Source organism: Triturus cristatus, chromosome 3_2, assembly GCF_964204655.1.
Source record: "Triturus cristatus chromosome 3_2, aTriCri1.1, whole genome shotgun sequence".
In the NCBI taxonomy this organism is placed as follows: domain Eukaryota; kingdom Metazoa; phylum Chordata; class Amphibia; order Caudata; family Salamandridae; genus Triturus; species Triturus cristatus.
The window spans coordinates 683,739,507-683,757,017 of NC_140584.1; the positions used below are offsets into that span (position 1 = coordinate 683,739,507).

Below are 17,511 nucleotides of genomic sequence, written 5' to 3' on the forward strand. Positions count from 1 at the left end.
GCCCCCTTTACATCTTTCACACACTTATATCCCTTACTTAATCAGCCTTGCTTCTACCGAGGCACAAAATGGCTGCCAACAGTTCCTGGTTTCGAATGTAAACAGACACTTGACAGCCAATTAGCATTCAGCGCGTGATTGGGAGGGTGCGCGCTTGGTTCGGGGAGGGTGCGCTTAGGGTGCGCGGATGCTCCGAGGCCAGAGATATGTCTATCTTTTTTAGTCTAATTTTCTCAGGAACTACTGAACGGATTTACACCATTTATGCAAAAGGCACGAATCTGAACTGAGGACTACCTCTTTGCCAAATTTGGTGGAATTCCGTTCAGCAGTTCGGGCTGTAGCTGCGTCAACAGGTCCTATGGGAAATTGCATAGGGAAAACGCGTTTTGGGATCCCCCTTTTTTCTCAGCCCCCGCTTGATGAATCACCACGAAACTTTCAGGATAGGAGCGGACCGGAGCTGGCCAAAAGGTTGGAAAATTTCGCGAAGATTCGTCAACCGGTGCCAGACTTATTGGGAATAGAATGTTGCGGATTTCCTATGGAAAATAGGTCCTAACTATAACTACCTACTGACGACCGCCAGTAGGTAATATATATATATATATAGAGAGAGAGAGAGAGAGAGAAAAAAAGAGGCTTGCAATACGATTTGTTCAGTTTTTAGGATCAGCATTAATATTAGGGTAAAGGCACGGGGCCATTAATCTTTTTATTTTACAGCTAGCATAATGCTGATCATGAAGGCTAGGATTATGTAGAGGATTATCATTTGGTCTAGGGTCATGCCTAATGCTTTTTAGGCATACCTTTAGAGTTCAGGACTACTGTTAGTGTTAGTGTACAGGGCTAGGGTTGGCGTTAGGGTGAAGTATTATGCTCAGTGATGCTAGGCTTAAGGTGAGAGGTAAGTTAGGGCCAGGGATTAGGGTGGATGTTAGCCCAAATGTAATCATTTTTCTAATAATTTTCTTTTTTTATCTTTCTATCCGTTTCCAGATTACACTTTTGGGATTATGATCATAAGCATTTGAAACTTATTTTAATGACTTAAATTTCAGTATGAAATATGAGCCACAACCGTTTATTACATCATTTCACTTGAAAATTTGCTTTTTCTTAGCTAATCGGGACATAACATGGAACTCTGGGCTAAAAAAGCTACATTTGTAGGTATAGAGTGTCTTAAATTCTGCAACAAAGTACTCTACAAAATTATTTGGTTTACAGATGCATTATCATGTAAATTATTAGTGATATGGTGCATGCCAAGGTCTAGGGGAATACCAGATCACTGTCATTAATGTTATTGCAGACGTTCTATAGTTCTACATAACTCCTGAGCAACATCATCTTGTGTGATGATTTAATAAAACTATTAGTGAGAGTTGATTTTTTTCACTGCACTAATGCTTCCTTCTTAGCAAACAAACTCACTCATCGTTTTGTAAACAGGGTCATTCAAATCTTGCTTGATCAGTGAACTTTAAGTTGAATTGGATACAAGTTTTTAATTTGAAATCGCCCATCTTTTGAAGAGTGAGAATAAATATTTTGGCGGGGAATCATTGTTGCATTGCAACCACTGTGTGAAAAGTTGTTTAGTTAGATGCCCCCGTACTGGTCTTTGAACTGCTAGAAATACAATTGTGTATTTCAAGACAATCCACAAATCTAATAATTCAAACATCAGTAAGCAGATGGCTAGTGGGCAACTAGAATTTTGTTTTTAAAAAAAGACTTGGTTTTCCATGTTACTAACACATTTCCTTGGGTTTCCCTCTGTATTTCTACGGACAATTTAAAAATTATCTAAAAACCAAGAGCAAGAAACAAAGGTCACAGCTGTAATATTTGCTTGTCATTCAAGTGCATCAAATATGGATTGCAGTCTTGGTTTAACTTCGGCACACAGGTCAATAAAGCAGGTCTTTGTTTACCATGTACAACTAGAGAACACAGACTCTGCCCAAATGCGGAGGATAAGTTCTCTACACAGACTTATGAAGCAGCATTTATGACCTCATGCCATGGTTCATGTTTTATGGAACTGTTCAGTGCACCTGAACCATGACTACTTGCCACCGGACCATGTTTGTCATCCGGGTACACAAAACATGGAGCACTGCAACGAGATATGGTTTTTCTTTACTGTGCATATCACCAAACATGGCCTACACTTTCAGTTCAGCATGAAGATCTGTATTGCAGTGTTAACTTCAGCAAAGACTGATTGTAGATGTTGCTGGTTAGATTATATCTGATGAAAGTGTTTGGTAAATTTGTTTGGGTTACTTATGGAGTGTTTGCCTGGTTCACTGTTGTATCTTTTGGTTCTGTTTGAGTGGAGTTCTCTTTCTTTGTGCCGGTAGTTTTAATAAAGACTACAGTAACCAATTTACACACTTGGATCAGAAACAAAGAGGTATTCACAGAGTAAATAACTATAACGTTTTGAACACTACTGATGTAGCTTTTTGTTGGAATAAGTATTGACTCTTAGAAGGGATCTTTGTTTTCTTTGTATGCAACAGATATGTGGGTTTCAGCATGTGTTAGGGGGCTATCTGCAAAGTCATGTAGTTTATTATTACTCCTTTTTTGTTTGAACCACCAGTTTAGAGTGAGGCATTCAAATTTGAAGATTTCTAAACAGCAAACAATGCCAAGGTGGTTGGAAATCCACTGCTCTGATAATACCCTTAAGGGTGAAACAAAGACGTGTGATGTGGCATTTGCTAAAAACGCCTCTCCTAAGAACGTTTGGAAAATGATCCCTTGCAGCATCACTGATGGCACAACATCTTCATACACAATATTCTTGCAGTATGAAAACATTTAAGAATACTTTCAAAATAAACCTAATTGTGTTGAAAAACACAGACAGGTTCAGCAGACAAATGTTTTCGAAAATATCGAACTTGACAAACTCAGCGATAAAAAGGTATTTACCATTTTCTGCAATTGGTTTAGATAAGATTGGTTTAACAAGTAGAAATAAAAATATAGCTGAAGTTCAAAGAACTACTTTCTGTTCATAACTCCAATCACCATTTGTTGAATAAGGGGTGGCTGTTTTAAAGCGGCCATCTAGGGAACGATGTCACGTTCGATCTCACATTATAGGCAGCCAGCAAACAAAGGGACTCCTGGAATGCCTATTGTTTTTTATTATTAGCAATGCATGACTGGGTAGGGAAATCAGTTTTTTGTACACTGGATGTCCCCTTATTGTTGAGGCACAAGGCATTCCTTGTGTCAAATACAACATATATTCAAGGTTTCAGACAGTATTTCATCTCCAGTAGAACACACAACTTGATGTGTTAGTTACTATAATAGAAAATAGGGGGGGGGGGGGGGGTGGAAGACCTTTGTTACAGCCAAGAAGGAGGAAAAGGAGAAAATGCTTTAACTGCACCAGAGACTTGAGAGCCATGCACTGAGACATTAGTAATACACACTTCTTAGAAAATAGCCCTTTGATTTAATTTCTACCAAGCATCTACTTTTCGGGTGTTGAACAAGGGCCCCCTGAGTTTTGAAAATAGGTCTTCAAAATGGAACTCTGAATGTTACCTAGATGTGTGGATTCAAAGCAAATAAAAACCCATCCTTGGACTCAGTGAACAGTCTTAGAAGACCCCTGCCTTTCTGAAAGTAACTGGTGACTTGAATGTATTCCTCATGTTTCCATTATATCCTAGGGAAATGCATTCTGATATCAGAGGGGTTCGGGGATATGCTCTAGTTGAATCCACAGCGCCACTATTGGAGTAAAGTGCAATGTCACTGGTGATATCACCATGTCAACATTCCTCTTATAATGAGCACATTAGGGGCTTAAGGAAGCATAGCCACCATAATAGGCAAATGTAGGGGCTTTTCGGGTACATTAAGGCAGCTGAAATGCATTATATGGATTCATGGAATCCTTAATGATGATCAAAGCACATTATTTAGTGGGAAACCACATTTGAGAAACTATTATGTTCTGGCATTTGAGTCAAATTAGTTTAGTTCAATGGAGATCCAAGACAAAATAATCTATAAAGCTCGATAAATTAAAGGCTAGGGACTGGTGACTTAGTGGCATGAAGCCTCGTCATCACCAAGGAAATACTGACAACCCCTCTGTATGTTTCATGTGCATTATACATTTTGAAACCATTGAGAAATGTGAAAAAACACACACATGATAGTTCTATACATATATAACATCCAGCAGAAGAAATAAACAAATTAATACAATTTTGAGGCTACTTAACCCTAATTAAGATATTGTCCAGTCGATGAATTAATGTAAGTTTGTGTGCCTAAAACACTGTACACAGAACTATATGTACACAAACACACACACATACGCACCTGTACACACACTTTTAAGGTATGTATCTAAAGTGGAAGCCATGTCCTGCTGTAAGATTTTAAACCACTTTAAAGTGAGAAAGAGAGAAAAATGTTTCTTCTAAAGTATGCAAAAGCCAGTTTGAAACCTGTGAAGTGGAAGGGAAAAAATATAAACCGCGAGTTAGATACAAAAAGGTTATTTAACTAAGGGACGATATCCCTTTAGTTGGCACTCACAAAGGCTACTAAAACTGCAATGTTTTTCATTTTGTTTTAACAATCTAAATAAATAAATCATCATCTATGCCTTATATTTATCCTTATATATAGTTTTGCTGGCTGGTAGTCCTAAAAAGGATCTCTTCGATTCTGTATACTGTGCTGGCTGGTAATCCTAAAAATTATATCCTCAACTCTATCCCAAGTTAAATAAGCCCCAAACAGCTAGTGTTTTAATCTAAATCAACAAAAACAAAACTTTGTTAGTTCCATTATGTGATAAATTATTTCTAAAATATATTACTTCTGCAAATGCTATCTTAGTTTGCATTGCAGATCACTTGATTGTATTGTAAAAGTTCTCTAACATGTACATACAAATACAAAATCAGATAAAAAAAGATTTACCATAACTCGTACGTTTTTTGTAACTTAAGCCTATGTCAGTCCAACTAAAGGGATAGCGTCACGCATAGTTTGATTAGAAATAACATGTCATCAATGTAATCGGAGAAGAGAAATAGAGGGACTGCAGGGCCCTCTTGCTGCAGCCCTTGCTTGCATGGTGAGAACCACTTTCTTCTGCCCTGTAGGTCCAGGCAGAGCTCCAGCCCTTGGCTGACTCAGGATAGTCTTTGGTTTGTTTCCCAGTCTGTCGTATCTTGTCTTGGTGTTGGGAGGGCTACATTCATAGGCTGTTGCTCGCTGGCACATTTATAATTCACTTGTTGCGATGTGATGCAAGGGTCGTTCCCTGATGATGCTTCTGCTCCTGCTGCTTCACCTGCTGTACAATTTCCCTGATCTTGCGTTGTGCAGTCTATTGCGACAGAAATACACACATTTATTGAAAGACAAAAATAGAAATCTGTTTGCACAAAATACACATGGACTACCATACCAACATTTACTTTCATATGTACAAATCAACTCAAATAATATGTGACATGAAAAGTCTGATCGGTCCACCCTGGGTCAGTTCAGTATCTCCAGCCAGTAACAAAACCCTCAGTTATTTAGATTGCGTTCAATTGGTAGTCCTTACTATTACAACATGTCATTCATACAGTGGATGAATGGTGGATCACATCAAACTACAAAAGATTTGTTAATGAAGGCAAACCTAAAGCAAAACATTTAAAAGAAAATGAGGGTCTCTATTCCCAAAATATTTATTAGCCAGGAGGCACCCCAGTCCAAGTGGGATGCAAGTGTGTTGTGTACCCTCCCCACTTAAACAACACCAAAAAGTCCTAACTTCGTGGAGAGCTTTACATGACGTACCAGCACCTCAGCAAGAATTGATCTTATCTGCCAAAAGTGATGGCTCACCAGGCAGCTCCAAGTCACATGGAAGAAGTCGAATATGCTACTTACCAGTATGCATCTGTTCTTGGCATATAGGGCTGCTGACATTCATATCTGTGCATAGATCGCCGCCTAGTGTTGGGTCCAGATGATTTCACATTGTTGTCCTGGAAGAGTCTTCGAAGTATCACGAGATAGGTGGCTCCTCCCCTGGACTACAGTGCGCATGGGCATCCCCTCCATCCTTAGATTGTTTTTCGCCATTGTGGCATAGATGGAGTGTAATACAGTGAATGATGACCATGCTAACTAGTAATTACTGAATGCTACAGCTGCTACAGGCGCCGGGGAGGAGGGTGGGCGAAATGAATGTCAGCAGCCCTATATGCCAAGAACAGATGCATACTGGTAAGTAGCATATTCGGTTCGAGGCATGTGGGCTGCTGAATTCATATCTGTGCATAGATTATATAGCAGTCCCTCCATTTAGCGGCGGCTTCCCGTGCCAGCTGCAGCAGTCTGAAAAAGAGTTTTGAGAACAGCCTGTCCTACAGCTGCCTGCTGTCTTGAGTGTACATCTACACAGTAGTGCTTGGTAAATGTATGTATAGTGGACCATGTGGCTGCTCTACATAGCTCCTCTAAAGGAATATTTCCCAGGAAAGCCATGGAGGCCCCTAACTTTCGTGTGGAGTGGGCTCTTGTAGGAATTGTTAGTGGGCGCTTAGCTTTTTCATAGCAAATCTGTATACACTTAACGATCCACCTAGCTATTCCTGCTTTGGAAATGGGGTTGCCTTTGTGCTGTGGAGAAATGGCAACAGACAGTTGTTTTGTTTTCCTGAAATTTTGTGTTCTGTCAATATAGTACAGGAGAGCTCTTTTGATATCAAGTGTGTGGAGCATTCTCTCTGCTACATTTCAGGATTAGGATAAAACGCTGGTAGTTCTATGGATTGGTTCATATGGAACTGCGAAATTACCTTGGGCATGAAAGTAGGGTTGGTGCGTAGTACGACCCTGTTGGCATGAACCTGTATAAATGGCTCTTGAATGGTTAGTGCCTGAAGTTCACTAACTCTTCTTAGGGAAGTAATGGCAACTAGGAAAGCTACTTTCCATGTTAGAAATTGAATCTCACAAGAGTGTAGAGGTTCAAAAGGTGGTCCCATCAGTCTGGTGAGGACCACATTTAGGTTTCAGATTGGTGAAGGAGGGTGTCTTGGAGGAATCACACGTTTGAGTCCCTCCAAGAAAGCTCTGATGGCAGGCACTTTGAACAGTGAGAGGTGCTGCCTGTTCTGAAGGTAAGCTGCCAGTGCGGTTAAATGTATACGGATGGAATTGTATGCTAGATTGCATCGGTATAAGTGTAAGAGATAACAGATAATGTTGTGCGTTGATGCATCCAGCGGATTGATGTCATTATTTTTACAATAAATGACAAATCGTTTCCACTTAGCCGCGTAGCAGGCTCTGGTAGTGGGTCTCCGTGCCTCCTTGATGATATTCATACATTCTGGAGGCAAGTTTAGGTAGCCAAATTCTAAGATCTCAGGAGCCAGATCGCCAGGTTCAGCTGTTGCGGATCTGGGTGCTGAATCTCGCCATGGCTCTGCGTTAAAAGCGTGGGTGTTAGCCGTAGTCGTTGATGCGGTACCACGGAGAGTTCCAGAAACGTGGTGTACCATGGTTGGCGTGCCCACGTTGGAGCAACCAGGATGAGCGTCATTGAGTGTTGCCTCAGTTTGCGTGCCACCAGCGGTATTAATGGTGCTGGGGGAAAAGCGTACGCAAATCTGCCTGACCAGTTCATCCATATTGCATTGCCCTGCGACTGTGGATGTGGGAACCTGGCGGCACAGTTTTGGCATTTTGCGTTTTCCCTTGTGGCGAACAGGTCTATCTCTGGATGACCCCACCGTTGGAAGTACGGTTGGAGTACTGATGGATGTATCTCCCACTCGTGTATTTGGTGGCTGTGTCTGCTGAGCAGATCCGCCATCTGCTTGTCCTTGCCCGGGAGGTGTTCCGCCATGAGGAAGATGTTGCTCTGAATGGCCCACTTCCACATGCTCTGAGCCAGATGAGACAACTGTGGGGAGTGTGTCCCTCCCTGCTTTTGTATGTAGTACATGGCGGTCATGTTGTCCGTCCGGATCAACACGACTTTGTTGCACAAGTAAATGTAAATGTAAATGTGGGTGTACTTGTAAAGCGCACTGTGACTCCATGGAGTATCCTGGCGCTGAAGACCGCTGGGGAACCCGTCCTGGTTTTCCCTGTGAGATGGTCCCTTTCTGGGTATCTCCAAGGTGAAACCAGGCATCCCCGGCGTCTGTGGGGGGCCGTTGTAGAGATGAGGCAAGCTTAATGCCCAGAGTTGCCGAGTGTGTTCCTGGTTAGAGTAGGTACCGAGGCGAGAATTATCGAGTCTGTTTTGACCCTGGTCCACAACCCTGCCGCGTCGGGAATTGAACCCTGGTCCCTGGCTGATTCTCTGCTTACGGGTCGGCCGCCTCTAACCAGTGAGCCACACCTCTCCACCACAAGTGTACTTTGAATGCCTTCATTGCAAGGAAGATTGCCATGAGTTCCAGAAGGTTGATGTGCATCCTCCTTTGCTGTGTCGTCCATAGTCCCTGCACTGTGTAATTGAGTACATGAGCTCCCCATCCCTGGAGAGACGCGTCCGCCGTCAGTATGATTTGTGGGACAGGCTCTTGGAACGGTCGGCCCTTGCAAAGGTTTTGTGGATTCCACCAATGCAGAGAGTTGTATGCCCGACCGCTCACCAACACTAGGTCCTGCAATTGTCCGTGAGCCTGATTCCACTGACGTGCCAAGCACTCCTGAAGCGGGCGCATATGTAACCTCGCGTGCGGGACTATGAAGATGCAGGAGGCCATCGTGCCTATCAACTGCATAAACACTCGTGCCGGTAGTGAGTGTTGAGGTTTGAACTTTTTTATGAGCAACTGCATGCTGTTGATCCGTACTGAATTGGGCTGTGCCTTGGCTGCCAGAGTGTCTATGGTCGCGCCTAGGTACTGCTGTACGTGGGTGGGTTGAAGGTGGGACTTTGGATAATTTAGGGAGAAGCCAAGGCTGTGAAGAAGGTGAATGGTGTGGGTTACGTGGTTGGTACACTGCTGGGCCGACTTTCCCTGGATAAGCCAGTCGTCCAGATAAGGATAGACATGTATGTGCTGTCTCCTTAAGTGCGCCGCCACTGTTGGCAGGCACTTGGTGAACACTCTGGGTGCCGTTGTTACTCCGAAAGGGAGGACTTTGAACTGGTAATGTTGATTGAGAACAGTGTACCTGAGATATTGTCTGTGTAATGGGTGTATGGGTATATGGAAATACGCATCTTTGAGATCTAGTGTTGCGAGAAAGTCTCCCTGTTTGAGCAACGGCAGCACCTGTTGCAAGGTGAGCATGTGAAAATGTAACGGTTTAGAGGTCGTAAATCCAGTATGGGTCTGAGAGACCCGTCCTTTTTGGGGATCAGAAAATACAGTGAGTACACTCCTGATCCCTGTTCTTCTGCTGGCACGAGTTCTATGGCTCCTTTTTGGAGCATACTGAGAACTTCCTGGTGGAATAAGTGCAAGTGCTCTGCGGACATAGGACGGTGTCTTGGTAGTATGTTTGGTGGAGTGGATGTGAGCTCCAGACAATAACCGTACTGGACAATGTCTCTCACCCACCTGTCTGTAGTGATGGACTTCCAGACCGGCAGAAACTCCTGGAGTCTCCCCCCGACAGGTGTTACGTGGTCGGGGGGCAGTGACAAGGCGTCACTGTTTGTTGGTGGCGGAGGACCTGGATCTGTTGTTCCCTCGGCCTCTGCCTTTGACGTTGTTTCCACGGTATCCACCTCTAGTATTTTTATTATAGGTGGTCTGTGAACCTCCTTTAGTGTACTGCGACTGTTGGGAGTTCTGGTTTTTAGATGGTCCTCTGTTGCTAGAGCGACGAAAGGACCCACTCCGAAACTGCTGTGATTGCAGAGCCCCCATAGACTTTGCAGTCTCTGTATCTTTTTTGATCTTTTCTAGGGTGGTGTCAACTTCGGGGCCAAAAAGGGAGTCAGGGTTGACAGGTTGATTGAGTATCGTTGTCTCTATCTCTGGTTTGAATCCTGAGATTCTCAACCAAGCATGCCTTCTTAACATGACGCTGGTGTTAATAGCCCTAGCTGCAGTGTCCGCTACGTCAAGAGTGCACTTAATGGAAGCGTTGCTTATGAGCTTCCCTTCTGTAATAAGCGACTCTGCTCCTTCCTTAAACTGATATGGGAGGTGCTGTAGCAGTGTCTCTAGGGTATCATAATGCGCCCTGTCGTATCGAGCCAGAAGTGCCTGAGTGTTGGCAATTCTCCAGATGTTAGCTGCCTGTGCAGCAACTCTTTTTCCCGAAGTTTCCAAGACCTTAGACTCCTTGTCAGGGGGAGGAGCATCACCCGTTGTCTGTGAATTGGCTCTCTTCCGAGCATTGGACACCACCAACGAGTCCAAAGGCAACTGGCCTCTTATGTAGGTAGGGTCCACAGGAGCTGGCCTATATTTTTTGTCAATCCTAGGGTTTAGTACTCTCGCCCCTGTGGTCTCCTTAAAAATGTCATGAGCCGGTTTTAGGACCCCCTTCAGCATGGGCAGAGTCTTAACAGATCTTTCTGAGGTAGAGAAGGTATCCATCAGAAAATCATCCTCAATAGGATCAGTGTGGAGCTGTACATCATGATTTTTAGCTGCTCTCTCAATCAGGGCATTGAAAGCAGCAGTATCCTCAGTAGGAGATGATTTTACCACATATGCCGGTGTGTCTGGAGCAGTACGTGGGTCCCCTGTACCAATATCGTCCACCCAAGGTTGGTTTTGATCTTCAGGGTCAGTGTCCACAGGATAAGTGTCCTCAACATCACCAGCATCCCCTGCATCCACATCAAACTGTGTGGGTGAGAATGACTGAGGCTCCCGGTCATAATATTGACCATGTTCCACTAGAACTGGTGATGTGGTCCTCTTCTTCTTCAATGGAATTTTGTATGGCTCCATTGATTTCTCTGGCAGTATCTTTCTTTTATATATTGAGAGTCTACCAGTCTCGGCATCGATAAACTGCCTTGGCTCCTCATCTTCCTGAGGTACATCGACAGCTCTGTGTCCCATTGGCATTCCTGTTGGTGCTTCGACAGGTTTCTTCGGGTCGACCCCTTTTTGCGGCTCGGCACCCTTCTTTGCGTCGAACATCGGCGGTCGTACCGCCGGTGGTAGTCCGAATTTTATGTGCGTCGACGCGATGTGAACTGTGCTGACCGTCTTCGGCTGCGGGGGTGCTTTTGCGCCGAGCATGGAAGCCGTGTCGTGGATGCGGAGTAACGACTCCGACACCTTCTTCTTTAGGAAGGGAGACGGTGTTGTTGATTCGACACGTTCCTTCGATACCTTTTTGGACGTGGCATCTAACCCCGAACCAGACGCCGTGTTCTCGACACGAGGACTGGGATGGGTCGGCCATCGCGAGTCGCTCTGTATTTTTGTGTCGACGATCCTCGGCGCCGTTTTTTTCGGGTTGGCAACCTTGACCTTGGTTGTTGGCGCCGCCTTCGGCTCGACGTCCCCATGAGATCTCTGTGCGTCGACGGCCTTTTTTTGTTTGTTCGGCTCCGAGGGCTTCGAGGCCTTGTTGCCGATGAGAGACTCTTTCACTTTCGGTTTCGAGTTCGGGGCCTGTGCCTTCAGTTTCGATTTCGTTTGATCGAATGATGGCGCTTTCGATACCGATGGCTCTTTAGGGTAGTTCGTAGCCGGGCCTTTATGCGGGGCTGTAGAACGAGAAGAATGATCTTGGGTAAGGCCTTGTGGCGATCCCTCGACCTGTGCCTTATCGAGTGCCTCTCTGGGCCCTGTACCGACATGTGGGCCTAGCTCATCTTCTGAGCCATCCTCCTCGGCCCCAAGGGCCTCCTCGTCGTCTCCTACCTCTTCGACGACACCATCTTCCGGTTCGTCTACTATACGCTCGTCTTCGGCATCATAGTCGGATTCTCGCTCCGAAGCCGGATCCGATAGCTCCCCCCGAACTTCAAGGTCCACGACCTCCTCATCTTCTGTCCCGAAGATGTTGTCCGGGTTCGGCGTCGCTTTCTGCGCCTCGAGCCGAGCTGCTCGACGAATGCGAAGGGTCTTCTTCGATCGAAACCTGGAACACGCCATACAGGTGGCTTCGTCGTGGTTTGGAGAGAGGCACTTGTTGCACACCGGGTGCACGTCGAAGCGAGCATACTTAGCGTTGCAAAGAGGGCAACGCTTAAAAGGGCTATTCGATGTCTTTGGTTCCATCGTTGATGATCTACTCGAGAACGCCCTCGACAAATAGACTTGGTGCCGAACGAAAACAATACCGACGAATGTAAAGGCCTAAATAACTCAAAGAGCTAAGATTAGGACATCCGAACCCAATGGCGGAAAAAAACAATCTAAGGATGGAGGGGATGCCCATGCGCACTGTAGTCCAGGGGAGGAGCCACCTATCTCGTGATACTTCGAAGACTCTTCCAGGACAACAATGTGCAATCATCCGGACCCAACACTAGGCGGCGATCTATGCACAGATATGAATTCAGCAGCCCACATGCCTCGAACCTTTCTTTCACCCTCGATCTATCTCTGGCATAGTTGTACCTACTCAAGAACTTGAATTGGATGAGGTGAAGGCATGTCTGGATTTTGATTTCACAAGGCATCATCCTAGTCTCTGTCCCTTTATGTCTTCCAGGGCACTACCCCCTGCTCTTAACAGCGTTGTGAACCAATCTGGTGTGTTGAGTATTTGTAAGAAACAGATTTGAAAGATCCAGCACCTACCCAGTGGCTGTATTTCTATACAAGCCTTGAGAGGGCTAAACTTTGGATGGTTATGGTCCAGTGCATGCAGCAAAATATCTGAAAAAATGGGATTGGTGAAACTTTAATTCTTCCAATTGCATCTTGAAGGATTTCAAGTGACCAGGGCTCCATAAATCCCTCAACTTAGAAATACTAATGAGGTCTCATCAGCAGAGCATCACCTGTGCCAACCGTGTGCTCTATGACAGCCACTCAAGCGTAGTGCCCATTGACAACAGCCCAGTGTGGCTCTTGAAGGCGCGGTCAGGGAACCTCGGAATGTGGGAGCCATATAAACAGCATGCCAGAGATGATCCATCAAACGGATCCGGTTCTAAGAGGATTGCTGGCTCATCCCTAGACTCACAAAGTCAGTCCTTCATGATAGACAACTGCGTGTCCTATTACTAGAACTGCAAATTGGCCATCCCTAAGCTGCTGTCAAAACACTGCCTGGACACATTTGCAACTGGAAATTCTCAGAGACTTCTACGGTATGAAAAGAAGCTTGACATGGCCCACACAGTATCAAAGAATCGATCAGGAGTACAGCCATCTTAGGAAGTGCATCCTGAACCAGTGTAGGGTGTCCTATGTCTAAGATCACCCGCAGGTCAGCCAAAAGATGTTAATCTTGCAGCACAATGTTGTATCAGTGGAGATGTACCTCTCTAAGTATTTGAAGCTTTGGACATGTGTTCACAGTTGCAGCCCTAAACCCGCTACAGAGTCCCCCTCTTGTACCAGGACAATGACCGACTTGTCCCAGTTTACTAGTAGGCCAGAGGCCCCCTCAGAGGTCGAAGGTCTCCATAAATCTCTTGCCAGTCCATCAGTGACACCTGGTCTTCTAGGCTAGCATCCCACTGGAAGCCTTGAACCAGGCTGTCCCTTCTGACCCAGACTGTCAGCAAGTTGACTGTCAAAGGCAAAGACCAATAGCATGAGCAGGCACCATTGCCTGGTGCCACTCTCTGCAGGAAACAGTTCAGATAAGACAACACTGATTTGGGCCTGGGCCCAGGTGCTACAAGACAGGGTGGGACAAGGTGATCTGAAAGTGCCTCAGGCAATGTGTTATCATCAAGATTTAAAATAAACCAATTATTTTCCAACTTACAACAATGTACAGAAAATAAGGAGCAAGGTTGTGACCCAGATCGTCAGGAATTCTCAATTGAGTGATCCTGCAATCTCCTCTGCTGGTGGGCAATCAGCTTTTACTTTTGATTTTACATTGAAATGTGCTTGGATATAGAAGCCAAAGTTAGACAGATGAATAGGGATCACTTCACAAAGCTAAGTGCAAGCATAACCATGGCAAGTAGTCTCATTCATGAGCGCAAAACCATTTTATAAATGTGGTTCTGTACTAACAAAGGATTTTACTCACACAAAGATTCGTATAAGTAAATAGATTTATGAGTGAGTGGGCATTTCAGACCTACAATGATCTGTGCGTTTGTACACACACTCAAACTTGGTTTTGGTTTTCCCCTTCTAATTTTCAAAAAGATCGGAGATTTACTCCCATCAACGGGAAGGGTAAATCTTCCAGGTATGGAGGAAGTCAAACTATCCTTCAAATTGGCTTGGGTGTGGGGAAAGGGGTTTCTCCATAAGGAAGGAAAATGTTACTTACCCTGTAAGCATCTGTTCATTAAGTGTAGTGCTGCAAATACACATACTTTGCATATTGGTAACATCAAGGGTTGGGCTGAAACATTTGCAACCTGTCATTTTTCAAAGAGCCTTTTGCGTCACAAGATGGGTTGTGACTCCTCCTTTGGTCCACAATGTGTATGGGCACCAACTCCAACTCCATGTTAGATTCTTTTTCATACAGCAGGTGAGAATGTATATAGAGTGTTGAACGAGCCAAGGGTGGTGCACCATATGTATTGTGCAGTATCGACTGAGTAATAAAGAGATCTGCAATCATCACAAGCTTCCAGGGAGGAAGGTGGGCACATATGAATCTACTGCACTCCACACAATGAATGTATGCTTACATGGTAAGTAACATTTTTCATTCACAACATGTGAGGCTGTAGATACACATGCTCTGCATAGACTGTAAAGCAGTGCTTTTGTGGTGGCTAGCAAGTAGATTATGCACATGCCTGGAACACAATCCTTAAAAGTGTCTGGCCACAATAAGCTGCAGGCGGGCTACAATGTCTACACAATAGTGCTTGGTAAAAGTGTGCAATGTTGATCAAGTGGCCACTATGCAGATGTCAGCCAGCAGAACGTTTCCTAACAAAGCCATTGTTGCCCCCTTCTTAAGAGTGGAGTGTGCCCTAGGGGTGTAGGCAAAACTTTCTTAGATTTGTGGTAGCAGATCTGGATGCACTTTACTGTCCAGTTTGCCATACCTTCCTTAGAGATGGGATGATCTTTATGCGGTTTTGCGAAGGCTACAAAGAGTTGACCAGACTTACAAAAAGGCTTGCTTCTTTCAATGTAGTACATAAAAGCTCGTTTGACATCTAGCAAAGCTCTTTCTCCTACTGAATCTGGTTGAAGAAAGAATACTGGGAACTCTGTGGTCTGACTGAGGTGGAACAGTGAAGCTACCTTTGAGAGAAATTTGAGATTGGTCCTGAGAAAACCTCTATCTGAACATGAACGCATAATTTTTGTAAGTGGTGTTTGTAGCTTGCTAATGTTCCTTAGGAAACTTACGGCCACCAAGAAGGCCACCTTCCAAGAAAGAAACTGGAAGGGGCTGCCGCACAAGTGTAAAGTGGGTGGCCCCATGAGAACTGTATTATGGTTTACATATGGGAGCAGGAGGAATTTGAGGAGATATTACCTTCTAAAGATCATCTTTGAAAGCAGTGCCTACTGGGATTCTAAAGAGGGATACATTTTCCCTATTTTGCATGCTAAGTGTAGGCATAATGATGTGTAGGCGAGGCCCGATTTCTGCAGATGTAAAAGACCAGACAATATTCTGAATGTTTAGCTTTGGGGTGGGGGTCAATGTTTTTGGAAAGGCAGTAATGAACAAACCTTTTCAACTTAGCCATGTATTAGGCCCACGTGGTGGCCCTACACGGTCATGCATTCCTGGGGGAAATTTAGATACTTCAACTCTAGAACCTCACGTGTGAGATCGCTAGGTTGCAGTGTCTAAGGTACAGGTGTCTGATCTGGCTGTGACTGAGTGAGAAAGTCCGCTCTCAGCAAAAAACATCTCATGGAGGTGTGGGACTCTCCAGAAGCATGGAGCACCATGACTGCCTGGCACAGGCAGGGGTCACCGGGACAAGGGGCAAAGACAGTTGTGTCATTTTCACCACCACATACAGTAGGAAAACCAGAGGAGGAAAAGTGTAGGCAAAGATCTGCCCATGGACTGTGGGTGGGGAAACAGGAGGCAAAGTTAGGGCATTTTGCATTTTCTGGGGTGACAAACAGGCCTATTTGTTGGGTGCTCTAATGCTGGAAATACTTGTGTATGAATTGTAGATGGAGTTCCCATTCGTAGACCTGTTGATGCCCCATGCTGAGTAGGTCTGCAAAGCCCTTGTCCAACCCAGGAAAATGCTCCGCTAGGGGTTGGATATTATGGCAGATCACCTAATGTCAAAGCCCCTGCTCTAGGAATGAGACCTGGGGGTGGGTGGTATTTGGGGAGCATGTGCCACCCTATTTCATGCAACAAACACATAGCTATCATATTATCTACGTAAAAGACGACTACCTTCCCTCGGATGAACTTGAAGATGTTTTTGAGGGTTTGCCACAGGTCCCGTAGTTGATGTGGCGACTGAGGTGTTGGGGGACCACACCACCTGCACAGTCAGGGTGTCGAGATATGCTCCCCAGTACCACGAGGGAGGTGCCTGTGGGAATGGTAACATACAGAAATAGGTCTGAGAAAGGCCTCACCTACAATAAGTTGTTGCTATTACACCAGTGCAGGAATTGATAAATGCTGGCCTTTGTCAACACTACATATTTTTAGTAACAATCTGCCTTTGATAATTGCCTTGCGAGGCACTCTTGTGGGGTGCAGCAGTGGAGCCTGGTGTGCTGTACAATAGAAATTCACGAGACCATCTTTCCGAAAAGCCACATCCCAGTACGGACTGATCAGAAGAAAGAGTGTTACCGCAGGTAAGTGGATTGTTCTTCTGATAGATATGTCTAACTGCAGAGTCTTCACCTTTAAAATAGATACCAAAGCAGTACTTCCCAAAGGTGGTGGGTCTGTGGAAAAGCTCAGACCAAAAAGAACTACAGGACTGAATGACCAAAATGCCCTACCCATTTTTCATTTTTGCAGTTTTATATAGCACAAACTCGACCCAAAGGTATCAGGCTTTACATGAGCACCAGTTGAATTACAGTCTGACATTCATTTTTTTAGGCACAGGGAGATAAAGTGATTTGCCCAGAATCACAGGATGTTTGAGCCTCCAACGAGACTTGAACCTGGTTCCCCAGCTTCAAATCAGCCGCCCTAACCATTAAGCCTCACCATCTCCCCATAGGACCTGGCTGTCAAGGCAGTAGTGCTTCGCAAACTTTTGCACTCACACCTATATCACAGCCTGACTGATGTCAAGGATAGGCACTCTGCAGGCCAGCGCAGTGGTAGCAGCCTTGGCCCTGTAGAAATGGGGCCTCAGTCCTTCCAGAGGCTGCTTCTTTGCAAGTGTCTAGTAGATTGTAATGTATAGGATTATCTACCTTCACAGTGTCCTATTATGCACTGTCTTGC

The 17,511-nt window shown here is 44.9% G+C and overlaps 1 protein-coding gene across 1 annotated transcript in view; it reads right to left on the minus strand.

The window, feature by feature from the left end:
* Positions 1–970: 970 nt before the first annotated feature.
* The window catches only part of IGF2BP2 (insulin like growth factor 2 mRNA binding protein 2), a 380,650-nt gene continuing 364,109 nt past the window's right edge, over positions 971–17,511 (minus strand). The window contains exon 16 of the mRNA XM_085648719.1: positions 971–5,392. Coding sequence (XP_085504845.1) covers positions 5,294–5,392 — 99 coding nt within the window. The 3' untranslated portion in view covers positions 971–5,293. The remainder of the gene's footprint in view (positions 5,393–17,511) is intronic.